The 17,594-nt window shown below is 43.3% G+C and overlaps 2 protein-coding genes across 4 annotated transcripts; both read left to right on the top strand.

The window, feature by feature from the left end:
* Window positions 1-145: 145 nt before the first annotated feature.
* On the top strand, window positions 146-4,840 carry LOC131878768 (acetylcholine receptor subunit alpha-like 1). Of its 2 annotated transcripts, XM_059224881.1 has the most exons (11): window positions 148-992; window positions 1,093-1,216; window positions 1,287-1,396; window positions 1,495-1,675; window positions 1,908-2,192; window positions 2,273-2,369; window positions 2,462-2,559; window positions 2,674-2,966; window positions 3,258-3,363; window positions 3,483-3,561; window positions 4,642-4,840. In XM_059224881.1, the coding sequence occupies exons 1-11, from the start codon at window positions 886-888 to the stop codon at window positions 4,755-4,757; spliced, it is 1,596 nt and encodes a 531-aa protein (XP_059080864.1). In that variant the 5' UTR covers window positions 148-885; the 3' UTR covers window positions 4,758-4,840. The 2 variants fall into 2 exon arrangements, with proteins under 2 accessions (XP_059080865.1, XP_059080864.1); XM_059224882.1 differs by lacking the exon at window positions 3,483-3,561 and having other exon boundaries at window positions 146-992.
* A 2,847-nt stretch (window positions 4,841-7,687) lies between these two features.
* Window positions 7,688-16,499, top strand: LOC131878766 (bumetanide-sensitive sodium-(potassium)-chloride cotransporter-like). Of its 2 annotated transcripts, XM_059224878.1 has the most exons (17): window positions 7,688-7,902; window positions 7,975-8,085; window positions 12,351-12,416; window positions 12,495-12,570; window positions 12,634-12,732; window positions 12,828-13,205; window positions 13,274-13,447; window positions 13,568-13,761; window positions 13,917-14,148; window positions 14,215-14,336; window positions 14,407-14,542; window positions 14,612-14,826; window positions 14,895-15,039; window positions 15,109-15,452; window positions 15,525-15,694; window positions 15,764-15,991; window positions 16,082-16,499. In XM_059224878.1, exons 1-17 carry the CDS (start codon window positions 7,774-7,776, stop codon window positions 16,215-16,217), a joined length of 2,955 nt encoding a protein of 984 aa, XP_059080861.1. In that variant the 5' UTR covers window positions 7,688-7,773; the 3' UTR covers window positions 16,218-16,499. The 2 variants fall into 2 exon arrangements, with proteins under 2 accessions (XP_059080861.1, XP_059080860.1); XM_059224877.1 differs by lacking the exons at window positions 7,688-7,902; window positions 7,975-8,085 and adding an exon at window positions 11,508-12,204.
* The last annotated feature ends 1,095 nt before the right edge of the window (window positions 16,500-17,594 follow it).

The following is a 17,594-nucleotide window of genomic DNA, read 5'->3' as shown; positions in this document are numbered from 1 at the left end:
AATAAACTCTGCATTAAATCAAAACACGCGAGGAAAAACAACGATTAAATAATCAAAAATATACCATGGCCCGACCACTGTTCAAGATCAGCCTGTCTTTACAGCTGACGAAATCAATCAGTTGTCTTTACAAATACTAGCATAAAAGCAGCAATGGTTTCCTTCCCTTCTTTTGTGTGCATATATGTTTTTGAAAAGTCCCTGTTGCCTTTCGTTACGCCCATTGTGGCATAGAGCATCGATTTAGGAGAAGAAAGTCCTCAAAAGGATGTATACAGACTTGGAGTGCTTGCTTGTGTGGGTGATAGTTAGGGACTCCGGAGGAAAATAGAAAGTGGGCTAAGCCTCATCAGCGAGTATGAGAGGCCATCGGGATGTGAAGCCGATCTTGTTGCAGGGCCTCTTCTTCTTCCTCTTTTTTCCACGCTCATTCACGAGCCAAAAGCTGTTCCAGGGAGCTTCATAGAGAGGAACACGAGAGGACGGGAGGAAAGAGGCCAAGAGCCACCGACTGACTCAGAGACTGACGGACTGACTATAGTAGCTGAATGAGTTGAGGAGGCGGACGACGACGAGGACGACGACAACGAGGACGACAACGAGGACGACGAATCTCTACGAACAACCGAATGGCCTCCTCAAAAGCCAAAGAAAAAATTGGTTCAGCCAAGACGTAGGCACACTCCCACACTCACGAGCACCAACTTGAACGAGAGCAGCAGCCTTTCTGGACCTTCCTTGATACATCATCATGCCTGGCCAAGCTGATGATCGGACAGCCCTATAAGGACAATCCTACAAATAGAACAGAGAAGAACAGTCCAAGTGTGTCTAGGACAAACTATGGCGAGTTTGTGGGCCCAATTGCATTGGTGAGTTGGGAAAATGTTTATGGGCGTGATCCTTTGCCTACTGGCTCAGACTCAAGGATGGGTAGATGGTAGCCCGGATGCCAAAAGGCTCTACGACGATCTCCTCTCCAACTACAACAGGTAAGACATGCCACTAAATCCATTCCCATGACCTAGTTAAGGGGTCGATTTTCGACACATCATATGTACTGGCTGATTTATTCTCGTTTTCATTGGACAGGCTCATTCGTCCCGTGGGCAACAGTTCGGATCGATTGACGGTCAAAATGGGACTAAAGCTCTCGCAGATCATTGGAGTAGACATGAAAAAACAAATTGTCATCACCAATGTTTGGGTGGAACAAGTAAAAACATACGTAGATCATACATTGTACATGAAAGTGATTCTAGACAGATTTTATTTTCCCTTCTCAGCAATGGCACGATTACAAGCTAAAATGGGACCCGGAGGAATATGGTGGGGTCAAACATTTATACGTGCCCTCCCAAAACATTTGGCTACCTGACATCGTATTATACAACAAGTAAGTACGCACTTCAATGGGGAATGGAGGACACTCATTAGTTTTTGCATTCATTCTTTCATTCACTCATATACTTGAATTGATCTATTTTCGCTTAGTGCCGACGGAAACTACGAGGTGACCATCATGACGAAAGCAGTGCTCCATTACTCGGGCAAGGTGACGTGGAACCCACCCGCCATTTACAAGTCTTCGTGCGACATTGACGTGGAGTTTTTCCCTTTTGATGAGCAGAATTGCTTCATGAAATTTGGTTCTTGGACCTACGATGGATACACGGTAATCATAGTAGCTCCCCTATAACGGTTCAACTCAAGTCAGGTCATATCATTTGTGGACATTGACAGTGCAGAAGTAATCATAATAGTAACACCTTTTGAATGAACAAAGTACAAGTATGTTTGATGGATGGTGTGCTAGGGTAAGGATCTGGTGACAGACACGACCTTTGTTACACTGCACCTGGTCGGCCCATTTTCAAGCACGATCCGTGCTCACTCTTTGCTGGTAGGTCGATTTGAGGCACATTAATCAGAAGAAAGGGACAAACACGATACCCCTGGGCATGGATCTACAAGAATATTACATTTCCACCGAATGGGATCTGATGCAAGCATGGGCCGTGAGGCATGAAAAATATTACCCTTGTTGCGAGGAACCGTACACCGATATCTTCTTTCACCTGGTCTTGAGGCGGAAATCCTTGTTCTACACGGTGAATGTCATCATCCCTTGTGTGGGGATCTCCTTCCTTTCGGTCCTCGTATTCTATCTACCTTCAGATTCGGGAGAAAAGGTAAAAAAGGGGAGCTTGATCCTCTCCCCAGAAAGGTGCCCACAATCAAAACTAATCACGATCACTTTTGATTCCTGCAGGTCTCTTTGTCTATTTCCATTTTACTTTCACTGACCGTGTTCTTCCTGCTCTTGGCCGAAATTATTCCACCTACATCCAAATCAGTTCCATTGTTGGGTCAGTAAAATAAAGAGAGAGAGAGAGAGAGAGAGGGAAGAATGGATTACTTTGATCATCGTGTTCAGTCATGACTTTTGTTTTTTCTTCAGGCAAATATCTCCTTTTCACGATGATATTGGTTACCTTTTCCGTGGTGGTAACAATCGGTGTGCTCAATGTCAATTTCCGAACCCCTGCCACGCACAAGGTACGATTCCTCAAAGCTACTTCTGCTTTCAATGATCATCCCTGACAGAATCCATGTCGCAAACAACACTATGCAAAGAGGCCACTGTCAGATCGGGACATTTTATTGCTTTAGATGGCACCGTGGGTGAAGAAAACGTTCGTGGACTTCCTACCCAAGTATCTGTTCATTCGCCGGCCAGAGCCAGTGGATGACGAGGATGATCTAGCAGTCATGTACGAGACGAGCAAGTCCACCTCCACCAAGGAACTCCCAATGCTGACCGAAAACAGTGGTTTGAGTCTGAATGACAATGCCATGGGCCACCCTCTGTCTCCCACGAACGATTTAGTGGGAGATGACTTCTACGCCACCACGTTTGACGAAGAGAAGAGTCCCCACCTCGTGTCCAGTCAAGACTTTTACAGGTATTAAGAAACCCTCAATCGACCTAATTTCAAGCTCTGTTGCTACTTGAGTACTCGATCCCAATGTCATGTAGTGCATAAATGTAAGTGTTGCTTCATGACCTGACTAACCTTGATCTCATTCATCTTTCCTAATTGATAAAGAGGAAGAGCGATGTATGTAAATGAGATCTAAGAATAATTGTCCACTGATAAGTCTATTTAGAAAAACGACAGCAACCCTTTTCAGGAAAATGCCGATGAGGCGCCTCCTTGCGGATTTGAACACTGTTTTGCATTAATATCTTGCAGATCACCGCTGGAAGAACACAGTTCCCTGAATCCCGCCGTTGAACGGGCCATGAATGCACTCAAATTCGTTGCTCAGCATGTGAAAAACGAGGACAACTTCGAGGGAGTAAGTGCTGCTTCTTATGCTTGTTGGTTGGTCCTATTCTACGTAGATTCGATCAGCGCGATTCGATGCGGCGTCCCAGTTACGAAAAACAACAACCTTTTTTTACTTCAAAATTTCAGTTTGCGGACGATTGGAAATATGTGGCCATGGTGCTAGATAGGATTCTACTATGGACATTTACGGTTGCATGCGTATTGGGTAAGGGAATTGTCTTAACAAAAGTCGGTAAACATCAAAAGACATTGAATTGATTTTCGAGTTGATCTAATAGCACTTCGCTTTGGCTGACGGACAAAACTGGCTTGGCACAGTGGTTGAAATGCTTTTTTAAGTCGTAATGGAAATATGCATGTTTTTGGGCATGTAAGTTTTTAATATAAGCTAGAAAAAAATCCATCAAGCAATGAAATCAAAGTTGTTTCCTCTGGTTTGGTTTGGCAAGCAAGAAAAATGTCACGATATGTTTGGATACTTCTCCATAAACTTGATAAGGCTTTTAACCAACGTGTCGAGCCAAAACCTTTTCGACCTATTTATGAAAGGAGGGATGGTCCACTGACTTGCTGAACATGACGTATAATGCACATTTACTGTACATACGAAACCGTCGTGAGATTTGGTTTCAACTAGTTTGTCAATCAATTCATTTATCAATCTCTCTCAGAGAATATCGAGAATGCATTCAGGTCTAGATGTGAAGATACCCGATATCTTGTCTTTGTTGCCGATTGCTTCATGATTTGGACAATTGCAAGCGTCATTATTTAAAACTCAATTTAAGGCTTAGTCTAAAACGTTCTTACTTAATGGGAATTCAAAACGTTAAACAAGTAAAACATTAATCCACTTGAAAACGTGTCACCTTGGCCCACAGACAAATGTACAAATCTGTCTTAATCAAGCTCAATTGTTCAATGTCTAACGCTTGTACTTGAACGGTAAAAGTAGCTTACAATGCGCTCAGAAAAGAACAATCATTTTAAGGGCATGCAAAGTAAACCTGGATACCGAAGTATTCAAGAGTTCAGACGGTTATACATGTTGGTTGGCTGGTATCAGTGTAGATGGACAGTGATGCAAACTTGGCCCCGAATATGTTTCGACAAGACTGAGAACTTTGATCCGTTTTTGTACTGAGTGAACCTCATCTTATGTCAGAGTAAAGGCACTTAATGAGGTAAGGGCTCTGTCCCTTTTCAGATCGAAAATGAAGTTAGATATCTACTAAAATTAAGCTTGTCCCGCTTTTCTACAAGTTCAGATTGATTTTTTTTCCAGGTACTTGTCTCATTATTATGGCAGCTCCAACTCATTACGACTCACAGAAGCCCATAGATGTGATCTATTCAAAGATCGACAAGAAGAACACCCATGATACCATCAATAAACTATAAGCGCGCCTGGCCTATATTTCATCAATTTTATTATGAATGACAAGCATAACTATCACCCAATAAACCAATCTCGTTTTCCGTCACCCATTGGGATATTTTCTGAGCCTCTGACGATTCTTTTTGAGGTCACAGAGCCTCAACGGAATCACGCCTATGAGCCCAGCTCCAAAAGGACGCCCTTGAACTGAAGAAAATATGCTCGATGTAGGTCGATTTGCTTGCGTCACGGATGCTCGGGTCAATCGAATAAAACAAGAGGATGAGGAGGGATTAAAAAGATCATCAGACTAATCGCTTTTACACACAATTTGCAGCCCCGCGACGAAATATTGATAACGATAATTACGATTACGAACATTTGGCAGTACAATACAGTGTGTGTTAACCAAATAAGTTTGTCCAACACAAAGTAACGCCTTCTATTGGTTCTGAAAGTACTAAAACGCACGGGAAATTCTTCCTGTGTTGGAAAAGCAATAGATGGCATGAATCGAGTGGGTTTTTGCTCTCCATTTTCTTAACTCAACCTGATTTCCAAGCAGAAGCAAACAATAACTTAAAGAGACTTTGAAAAAGGAACAACTCTAATTTCGTCCAAAAAGTGATAGAGTTCGGTCTAACTCTTTTCCCCAGCTTCTACCGTACTTTGCTGAAGTTGTGCTTTGAATGGGTTGATCTATGGTCAACTCGAGACTCCGACAAAAAAGATATTTGTATGTCGAGCAGAAATTCGAGAGAATTGCTCTAACCGGTTACATTCCCTATGCTGAGGCCCGTTTTTAAAGAGGTATTGAGTGTTCATTTGTAAATAACCATCACTTAGCTTCGTGTCAAAGAGCTACATGATAGTGGGGATCGATCATAAATAAAGCTTATAAAACATTCGTAATGCCAAGCTATCTAACTTGCAACCTTTAGGCTGGCAGAATAGGCAAAGTACAATTAAATTCTTACTATCTACCCTTAATGAAACCTTGGATGAAAAGAGCATTGCTGTATGAATTACATCTGCAGGTATCCCATTCTGAAAAGGGAGAAAAAAAGGGAGATGGTCGTAGCGCAGTTGGTAAACGCGCGACCGAGCTATGCTCGGGTTCATAGGTTCAATCCTAGGTCTACCCCCGCCTTTCATGGATCATCACGCCTCGAATGGCGCACCTGGAACCCCGAACGGGACAAGACCAAATTGTATAATAATATTGTAAAATAAAAATATCCTGATCCAATGAGAAATAATCTCGCAATAAAGATTTAGAAAAGCCTTTGCGTGTGAGAAAATTGAACCAAGTTGCCCCAACCAATGGAATAGAACGCTCCCAGAGTAACAAAAAGGCTAATGCCTTGGTATGGTGCCATTTGACACATGGCGAGTTCATTGGACAACAAACACTAAAAGAACCTGAAGGCTTTTTCTGTTTTAAACCCCTGATAAGTTTTAAACGAGACCTAGCCGGTTTCCTGGAACCGATCCCTGATTAGCCCTATTCATGTTTAGGGCTGCCTTAAAGCGGCAGGTTCAAATTCGTTATTCGACCAAATCTTTTACAAAACATGACATGACGTGTTGTCAAATCATTCCCAACCCTTGGTTGATAATCCGTTAACCTTACTAATAAAAGTTCGATTGATGGGGCTTTCAGATTTACCTGTTTTACATGCGTATACAGAGGAACTGAAAGACTTGAATCCCAATATTCTTGGCAAAATATCTCTACGCTGAAGAGAAAAACTTAACAGAGCCAAACATCCAAAAGGTGTCCAAAAGGAACAAAACGTTTGGATTTTCCGATAACACCAATAACATGAAAATGGAGTAAAACAGGGTTTCAGGGATGATCTACGTCGTATTGGTAACTTGGTATCAATCTATCAAGGACAAAGCCGCCAATGAGTGAATAAACTGCAAGTGAGAGTTTGAGCCTGTCTTTCAACCATGATCCCCCGGTTCATAAAAAGGTGTTGGAACATACAATAATGACCCCGGAAATGAGTTGAAAAGCCTTCATGATTACGAAATCCAAAGTCGCACACAAATCAAGCCTCTAACTGCCAAGCATTAATAGCTAAAATTCAGGCCAAGATTCCGCTGATCCGTACTTTTACTTGAGGAGGAAAGAGCGTATGCAAGCTGGAGAACGGCGGGGAGAAAGAGGGGCACATTTCTTGGGAATGTTGACTCAGGCTTATTTGAATGATATTTCTTGAGGGAGCGAGTGATTCCAGACCAATCAGTACATACCGTACGTATGTAGTTATTGGAAGGGGTAGTCAATTGGATGGCATTGATTAGAGATTAGGTCATTTTTCCGGTTTCGAGTCGTGGAAGGGCGTCTCTTACAATTGGTTGGTGAAAGAAATCGGATTGGATCAAAAACCCAGTATGTATGTGAAGTGATTGGACGAACTCGCAGTTGTTGCCAATGGCGGCTGAAGCTTCTTATGAAATATCACCACCACTCATTAATGGTTAACTAATCTTTGAAAAGGTCCGTTGACCAAATTGTTCCGTGTTCAGGCATGAAGGAGGTTGATGATACACAAGATGATGAGCAATTGTACATACATACGTGCACATAGACAAGTAATGGATTTCGAAGCACTTTAATGAGGAATGTTCGAAGTTTGCTTTCTTAATAGATAGCGGAGTATCATGCCAGTCAGGAACGAAATACTTGTACAACTCAATATTTGTTTTCTCCTTCTGATCTCTTTCTCTCTGTCTTTTGCATGCGAAACAAGATAATAGTGATGAAGTGGGGGCAAGCATTAAATTCATGCTTGCATATACCGAGGAGGTGAGTGAGGCAGGGATTGGTGTCTTCTATGCGTGGGTCGCTGCACACTCTGAGCTGATGACATAGATATGTAAACTCTAAGTAAATAAGACTAGAATACAAGATAATGGATTAGATACTAATAGGTCCGCTAGATCCCTAAAGATCCTCAGTCGGATGCAAGACCCTTCAAACAAAGGATTGTTCAAAAGCTTGCCTTCTGAATTTAAAGTTCCAACACAATGAGTGACTCTGAAAATGGCATTACCAATGCCGGATTCGACGATGGCGGCTTCTTAGCCGTGGACAACTCAGAGCTCAACGCTCACACCTACGTCTACGATGCCAATAAGGAGCTCAAGAACATGACGGTGAGGCTAGAAATTAATCCACACTTCTGAAAAAATGCATTTGGTGTTTACAACGAGCACCTTTCTTTGTAGGTGGAAGCTCTGCCTGATGAAGGCAACTACAGGGATATCATGTCCATGGGAGACCACCGTCCAACAATTGAGGAATTAAAAGCGGGTCAAGTGACCAAAGTTGATGTTCAGGTATGTACATATCCTAAACCGATCGCTACGCTGCCCCATCATTAGTAGGTTTAAATCATATGCACGAGTGTGAAATAGTAGAAATGATACACTGATTGGGTATTTTTTATGTTAATCAACAGAATGTGCAGAATTAGTTTTTTTGCACCTATCTAGTTATGTCGTGGAGGGAAGCAAGTATACTTATGGTCTTGAAGACTACGGCAGGAAACCAATCCATTAACATCGTCCCATTCTCCTCCCCAATCGAATTTGAAACCTCGCGTTTCAAACAAAAATATTTTTGTCTTAATGGTGTGCTAATAATATCAATCCTGCTTCGTATATCAAAGAGCAAGTTTGCGACAAAGCTAAATGCATTCCTAACAATTTGCGCAGCCAGCAGATTTTGCCATCCGACAAAAGTTAAATGAAAAAATACGTTCCTGCAATGACTATGCGACAACAAAAATTGCCCCCCTCCCCAGATATTTTATTGGTTGCATATGCTTAACACGATAAAGAGACGAGCTGAGAAGTATTTATAACAAGGCATTGAAAAAACGCTTCCCTTGGTAACTGTCAACCTGTCGGCTAGATTCCCCTTCTCACCAATTCGGACATTTAGGCAAGCGCTGGTACCAGCAAATAAACTTGCCTGCCAATGCCAGTGATGCAAAATTGGCGTTACAAACTGGTTTTATCGAAGCTGACATTTCCTCATATACCAATGCGAAAGAAGGGTCAGCTTCTCAAAAACGTGTTTGAAGCCCCAAACTTGCATCACTGACTCAGGTACAAGCAAACAAACGAACCTGCCAGAGCTTGCCTAAACGTCCCTTTACGATGTGTGCAGTGTAGAATGGAATATAAAGGGGCAAGGACCTCAGAATTGATTGGACCGGCCACCGGCCAGGTTTCATTTTCACAAGGTTGGTTTCAAATGGCATGCATTAAAGATTCATGGCTGTGATTTGCTGGATCGGAAGGAGTTATGGCTTTTAAAAATGATTCAGCCTCTATCTAGAAAACGTTAACACCTTACCTGGATTACCACTCACTTATGCAGGAACATGGAACACTTACAGTAGTTTGCTAATGTCTTACCAACTTGAGAAACATTCTAACATCTGGTATGTAGGTAAGTTGTTACTCCTTCGTCAGCCTTAAATTAAACGTTATAGTTTGGCATAAAAATAGTGAATCAAATCTATCGAAGTTAAGAGCGTTCGGCTTAGATTCAGCATTCAGATCACTTAAAATTGGAGTTTCAAATGACAAGTATAGCGCCACTGTGAGGTAAAAGGTAGTCCAAAGAAAATGAAGTGGTCCTTGGTAGTACGTGTATAGGTAGGTGATCTGGCATGAGATCCTTGGAGATTGAAGCAATGGCGGTCAACGCTTCTTCTTCTTATTCAGTCAAGCGTGAGGTAGGGTACTGTTTCCAGCCATGACTGGAGCTCTTGATCACGGCTTGTGAGGTGGAAATGCGAAAAGAACCGGTAAAAACCAGACTGCAACGTGCGATATCTCTAGTAGCCTCGCCCCTCACACCAAATAGAACCCTTTGATTTGCAATCGCTGAGTAAGATCAAATAGGAATATCCATGACACAAGAGCAATTAAACACAGACATGGCTTGCTTTGACTGACGAGCGTCAACATCGTAGCTTCTTCATAATTGAAGTGAAGCTTATACATAATCTTCAAATGATCCTTTTATTGTAGGCAAACACTTACCTTAAGCACAACCTACTGTAATTTCGATTGTTCTTAACAGGATGCCTTTTTAATTCCAAGTAATGTCCAACAACGAGAGGGGGATGCATTTCTTTGTTACAACTACATCATCATCCAGACCCATTGGATAATCTGATTTTTACGATGTTAACGAGTAAATCTGAGTTTCTCGTTAAGGCAGGCTAAAACAAGCAACTCAGAGGCACTTGAACACGTCAATTCGACGGAAATCGCGCAAAGAGAATGAATAGATCGTAAAGTGCAAATCACTTCGGAGGTTTGAGCTGCTTAGGACAATAACTTCAAGGTCACGCTAGCCAAACCAGTATGAACCCCTTTCCTCTGGCCCGATATCGTTCTATACTCAAGTATGTTCTGAGTCCATCCACTGCATGTTGTTGCATCAGCCTCAGCGTGTACAACATCACCAGCACCAGAAGTACATCCAGATGTAGCCGTGCGTTTTACATCACGTTCCTTCGTACTTCGTTCGTCCCAGCTCTAAGCCCAACTTGATCTTTGGGACGGCAGACAACTTCGTTAGTCAAAGCATGATATTTGACAAAGCGAGAGGGAGCGAGAGTTTTGGACGGTTGGCTTCGGATGTTTTTAGCCTCATCCACCCCGTAGAGAGTTCGCATTGGTACTTGGTAGGGCTCTAAATTTAGCAGAGACAAGCCATGGGGGATTAGCCAACACTGACAAGAAAATTCAAATCGGGGAAGGATCATGTCGTTCGCACTCTTCAAATCGGGTCAATTATATCGTAAGCCCTCGTGAAAAGAGGGCTTGAGCTGGCCACGACATGGCCGAACAAGATTCGTTCCAGGGCCCCCAACCACCGGAATCAATCGTGGTCGGGAGGACTAATCTGTGCGAAGTAAGGGAGGAATGGATCTGATGCATGTGGTTGAGACATGTTGAGGCTTTTGAGTCTGCACATATCTCAGCGTGGCCCGTTTCTTCGCGGACTTTTCAAAGCACAATAATCTTTTTCGTATGCGAGGGAGAGCGAACGAGAGCGAAATCGGGCTTTCTCTTTTTTGTCCTCGTTGTCGGAGATAATCGTGGTTAAACTCAAACAGCTAGAAATAAAAAATCGAAAAGAAAGACAACAGCTGATCATAACTTGAAAGCGAAACTTTGGTCTGGAAACGGCTATAACTAGATGAATTGGTCTCATTCCACAGCGGTCATTGTGGCAAAACTTAAAATGTGACTAGGAATGGAGAGCCTACACCATTACTGGATTTATCGGGTTTGCTTCCACCTTCACAGCTGTTCGTTTCTTTTGGTTTCTGTGAGGTGACGGACGAGATACGTCTCGATAGATCTCACCTTAAGCGGCTTGCAGGCCAACAAGCAAGCAAGCATGGGTGCATGAAGATCGCGCAGCTGAGCCAATAAGTACTCGTTGACCATCCTCGGCCTCTGCGACTTCCAGGCTTGCCACGCTCTCGATCCCCTTTACATCCACCACCACCATAACTTCCACGTCCTCCTTCTCCTTCTCCCTCACCACCACTACCAGCACATCCCAGGTTCCCGGCTCCCACCACGGCTCTTAGTCATGATGATTTAGCGGCGGAGCTTCGAAGCGAAGAACGTCTTTTCTAGCCCCCGATCAACGTGGTGTCAAAAGCGGCGGATCGGTTCGGTTCGCCCGGGACAATCGCACAACCCTCGTCATCATAATAATAGAAGTAGAGAAGTAGTAGTAGTAGTAGTTGAAGTAGAAGTAAGAGCCTAGACTAAGAGTTAGTTGGACGTACGTAGCTAGATTTGTGGGACTAGTAGTCGTCGTTGGCGTGAGTACCTCTCATTCTCATGCCGATAGGTACTCGGCGTTCGGAACTTTCCTTCATCAACAACACACACTCACAGTAAATCCGTCCGACAACGACAAAAATCAGTTACGGGTTGATCCTCAATTTATTCAACTTGTGATCCAAAGGGATCATGGAGGATCCACCCGCTGCCACGGCCCATCAAGGCAAAAAAACGCGCTTCTCGATAGCTAATCTTGAGAGTGCACCCAAAAATGGTGCGGCTGGGTACCGTGAGTCCGACGAGCAGGAACCGTTCTTGAAAAGTGCAACATCCTCTTCCCCACCCCCGGAGAGGGGTGTCATTAGCTCAGGGGATGAAGAGGGCCAAGAAGATCAGGAGGATGAGGATGAGCAAGAATTATCCTATAAAAACACGGTGTACGGCACTCAATACATGAAATCGCTGAGACACTATTTGACGCGCGATGCTCTCCCGGACGAAAATCACTATCGGAATATCCTGTCGTTCCAAGCCTCTCCTTCTCATCAACGCAAATTTTCCAGGCCTACCTTGGAGGAGTTGCAAGAGGGGCAATTGGCTAGGAAATTGGCTGCAGCTAAAAATGGGCAGGTAGGCAGATGGCAAACCATCCTCGCCAATTATTAAACCTTTTTCGACTTCGAGGCGTAGAGTTTTCTCACCGTTTTATCGAGGTTTTCACACCTGATTTGCAATTTCAACAATTTTCCAATGGCTTTTTTTCTTGTCTCACATAGGACGCTGATGATGCCCTTGCGGCTAAAGGAAAAGTGATAAAGTTTGGCTGGATCGAAGGCGTGTTTGTAAGTACATTTCAAAACTGCTGCAAAATCTTGAGAGTTGGGTCATTTCATTCGGAAACATCTAAACTTCCTACGCAGATGCGATGTCTCCTGAACATTTGGGGTGTGATGCTCTTCCTCCGTTTGACTTGGGTTATCGGGCAATGCGGAATTCGTAAGATATTCAGTCTAGTTATCCATTAATAGACACTTCTTAAACGATTTCAACAACTTCCAGTACAAGGGCTTTTGGTGATCACACTCTGCAATGTCGTGACCCTCATTACGGCTATTTCCATGTCTGCCGTTTCGACCAATGGAATGATCAAAGGCGGAGGTAATACGAGATCGATCAATCTTTCTGTAGTTATTTCATTTATCTTCATATCTAAGCCGTTCAGCAATCTAATTGTTTGCACCTTCCCTGCTTAGGTATTTACTATATGATTTCCCGCTCTTTGGGACCTGAATTTGGTGGTGCCATTGGAATTATGTTCACCGTGGCCAATTCCATTGCTGTGGCTACCTACTTAATCGGTTTCGTGGATGCTCTCTTGGACATGTTGGAGGAATACATCGTTGATTTCGACGGTATTCTGTCACCCATTGATGTGAGATTGAACGATATCCGATGGATTGGAACGGTCACATTGATCGCGGTCTTAGCCTTGGCTGTTGTGGGCATGGATTGGGTGACTCGTGTTCAGATCGGTCTCCTGGTCTTGCTTATTGCCTCTCAAATCGATTTCTTAGTTGGATCATTCCTTCCCGATGAGAGTGAGCGGAAATTTGGATTCTCCGGATACAGTTGTAAGACTAGATCTCCTGATTTTTATTGGGACCCATTGGTAACGTAGCACCTGGAATTTCCTTTGCAGATGACACCATGGCCACAAATTTCATGACTACCCGATACCATAGCTACGAAAGCCCTGATTATCCACCCAGTTTCTTCACTGTCTTCGGTGTCTTCTTCCCCGCTGTCACTGGGATCGTGGCTGGAGCCAATTTATCCGGAGATTTAAAAAATCCTGGTGTCGCCATTCCAAAGGGTATGTAAAACTAGTCCGATTGAATTTGCACAAATTCTTCAATGGATTGGCCTAGATTGGCCCAACCTTTTATGTTGGCAAGAACATCAAGCTTACGGCTGTTGGATTTGTTGCTTGTAGGTACGCTCTTGGCTATTCTGGTGACCTACATCACCTATTTTGTTTATGGCTTCATCATTGGTTCGGTATATATTCCCGAGGCTTCCGGCGATGAAGATGAATATTGGGCGGCCATCACTGGAAATGATACCATTCCTCACTACGACAATTGTGACAACCGAGAATGTCTGTTCGGCTCTTCCAATGATCAGCAGGTACATTGAATAGGATCTTCTTGCTGAATTCATTGCCCCAATCTGTATGCCGGGGAATGCTCTCTAAGGCAACAATGATAAAAGAGGTTGAGCGTTCTTCCAAAAACCTTCCGCGAACCTTGAAGTGAAAAATCGGAGAAAAAATTCAATTCCAGACTCTCTCCAAAATATCTTGGACCGGTTATCTGGTTTATGCTGGTTGCTTTGCTGCCACGTTGTCCTCTGCTATCGCTTCCTTGGTCGGAGCTCCCCGTGTACTCCAAGCTTTGGCCCGCGACAAGTTGTATCCCGTGATTGGATTCTTTGGGCAGGGTTATGGCGCCAATGACGATCCCTTCCGTGGTTACATTTTGGTCTTCATCATTGCCTTTGCTTGCACTATGATTGGTAAGCTAGTATAAATATGACTAGCACAAAAGCCCTTTTACACGGAAAACTTGTATACTTTTACAGGGAGCCTGGACGTCGTCTCCAGTCTTTTGTCAAACTTCTTCGTAGCTGCCTATGCCCTTATCAATTTTTCGGTTTTCCATGCTACAGTCACCAAATCTCCAGGTTGGAGGCCTTCGTTTAAGGTAACTTTAAGAAATATGTCTATTCTAAAAAATAATGGGGAACACTAAGTGTCGCTATGTTGTTTTTTAGTATTACAACCATTGGGTATCGCTGTTTGGAACCCTTCTTTGTGTGGCGGTGATGTTCTTGATGAGCTGGGTCACTGCTTTGATTACCTTTGCCATTATTGCCATTCTTTATTTCTACATCAGCTACAGGAAACCTGGTAAGGACTCTGTTTGCGATGCAATCCAACTTTGACCTTCTTCTAAACTTGTCGTACCGATATTTGTAGAGGCCAATTGGGGCAGTTCCACGCAAGCTCAGAAATTTGTTTCGACGCTGAAGAACGTTCAAGCCCTAAATGAAATGCAAGAGCATGTCAAAAACTACCGTCCCAAGATTCTGGTTCTCTCCGGTATCCCTGCCCATCGCGGTCCTCTCATGGATTTCGCCAATTTGCTCACCAAGAAGTTGTCTCTCCTCATCAGTGGACATGTGGCTGGTCCAGTGAGTAGAAGCTTTGTATTTATCGTCAAAATAGTTAGCGGAGACCAATAACGATCCCAATATTTCAGGACGCATCTTTGCGATCCATGGAAAACATGCGTGAAACGGTTCAAATGTGGATGAAAGACCACAGCATTAAGGCCTTCTTCTCCGTGACACAAAATGAGTCTTTCGAGGAAGGGGCAAAAGCCATTATGAATTTGGCTGGTTTGGGTAAGAAAGCGAGAATCCTAAGATTTTCACGGTACGGCCACCACACCACAGCTTTCCATTAACACATAGGAAAACTGAGCCCCAATATGATCCTGATGGGCTTCAAACAAAACTGGGCCAAAGATCTTCCCGGAACCGAAGCCTACTTCAATGTAATCCATCACGGATTTGATCTACATTTGGCTCTTGGAATCTTGCGCTTACCTAAAGGCTGTGACTATTCATCAGTGATTGGAGAGGAGCAACAGGTCACCGTAGAGGTCCCGGATGAGACACCTGAACCTGTAGAAGCTCCCAAGGCTGAGCCCCAAAAGAAGGAGAAACGAACGCGTAAAGTGTCTACCGCCGTTTACCACGGTGCTGACGGCAAGCCATTGGCTAAGAACATCGTCAACGAAATCACTCTCTTCCAAGTACCTGAAGCGAATAAGGGTTTGAAAACTGACCATGGCTTGACCAAAGTTTTTTTTTTTTTTTAATTTCAGCACAAGAAATCTAAGGCTGGCGTTATTGATGTTTGGTGGCTCTACGACGATGGTGGTTTGACTCTCCTGCTGCCTTACATTCTCACCACTCGTGCTCAATACAGCGAATGCAAATTGCGAGTGTTTGCCTTGGCCAACCGGCAAGATGAATTGGATCGTCAGACTAGAAAGTAGGATCTGGTGAATTTTTAGGAAAAAAATCGTATCAATACTTAAAATGTGTCCTTCAACTTTTTTAGTATGGCCGGACTCTTGGCTAAGTTCCGCATCGACTACTCGGATGTGATCGTTGTTCCCGATGTGACGAAAAAAGCCAATGAAGAGACCAAAGCTGAATTCATGGCAATGATCGAGAATTGCAACATCCCAGACTCTGAAATCCTAGCCCAACGGGAAAAGACCAACAGACATTTGCGTCTGGCCGAACTTCTCAGAGATAACTCCTTAAGATCCGACATGGTCGTCATGTAAGTACTAGACATTGGAGAGCTTGCTCAAATTTGAATCGAAATACGATGTTGACTTATATATATTTATAATGGGGCTAATTTTTCCAGGACCTTGCCCATGCCCCGCCGAGGTGCCAGCACTTCAGCTCTCTATATGAGCTGGTTGGATATCATGACCAAAAACATGCCTCCGTTCTTGTTCGTTCGAGGCAATCAGACGTCTGTACTCACTTTCTACTCGTAGGCAGCACGGTCGATGCTGACAGTATTTATTTGGTTCTCTCTAAAAGCCTAACAGAACTTTTTGCTAATATTATTTTTGTTATTATGTAAGATATTCACTGTGATTTGTTGATATTTAATATGAACCGAATGTTTAAAAGACAGAACACATATCCATCTACCGCCAAATATAAGATGGAGGATGAAAATGGGTGAAGGACATTCATTGAGACTATATTATGTTGAACCTCTTCAAATTGCTCTTCTAAGTGACAAAATACAAATTATCGGTTTATGACCCGAATCAATCGTGTTTCCTTCATTCGTATGCAAGTAGCGAGTTTTTCAAACGCTCGTTCATAACTCTTGAGTTAAGGCTTTGGCGAGTGTAGTTTCACACTGGTTAATGTCCAAGCCCCTCACTCCGAGGTACAAGCTTTAAAACCGGGACTCTAGCTTCAATCTAGTGGCCTAAGAAAATTATATTTGTTAAATCAGCCCACTTGTTGAAAACTTAACTCTAATTTGGGATCCAAGGCAAGGTTCTCAATTGGATAAGAATCTTCATTCATGATAGGAAGCAAATTGGTAAGGTCCGGGGATCCCTTAGTGACACATGATGTCAAGTCAGGTGTTCTCCAGGGCTCCATCTTAGGGCCCCTCCTGTTTATAATATTCGTTGACCCGCTCCAAAAGCTTACTATTACTGTCAGTCTGTCTTCTTCTGCTGACGATACAAAGTTAATTTCTGGTAAGAATGGCCAAGATTCCATTAGCCTTGAAAAGGACCTAAAAAGAATCTACTCTTAAGCATAGATTTCTAGACACTGGATGTCGGACGACCGACCACTCGGCTGGTAAAACAGTACAATGGATGGTCTCCTGGGAATTGATTACAAACCGGTTAATTGTACTGATTAGCCAACCGAGTGGTCGGTCGTCCGACATCCAGCGTCTAGAAATCTATGTCTTGGGTTACTGAGAGTAATATGGCCCTGATCGGAAAGGAATTCCTCTCAATGACCTTTGGGTCAACTCCTTTGAAAACTCCATTCGTAGACAATAGAGTGAAACATATTGAGCAGGTCTCATCTACGAAGGATTTAGGTGTAGTCATGATAAGACCGTAAGACCGACCAGCCCGATAACATGCGTGCTTCTTCGAAAGCGTTAAGATATTTGTTCGCTAAACCTCGATTATCTGTACCAGGCCAAGAACTCCTCCAACCATCTTGAGCATCTTCAGTTATTCTTCTTCAGACAAAGATTCTACTCGGCGTTTCAAATGTGGCCACTTTTAAACCCAATGATCACGGTGGGAAATAAGCTCCTGACCTCTCAATTGGCCTTCAAAGGGTTCCTTTTCAAGCTCTATGGTCATTTGGAAAAGTCATTGATT

Source organism: Tigriopus californicus, chromosome 4 (genome assembly GCF_007210705.1).
Source record: "Tigriopus californicus strain San Diego chromosome 4, Tcal_SD_v2.1, whole genome shotgun sequence".
Taxonomy (NCBI): domain Eukaryota; kingdom Metazoa; phylum Arthropoda; class Copepoda; order Harpacticoida; family Harpacticidae; genus Tigriopus; species Tigriopus californicus.
This window is presented reverse-complemented; position numbering and strand designations above follow the sequence as displayed.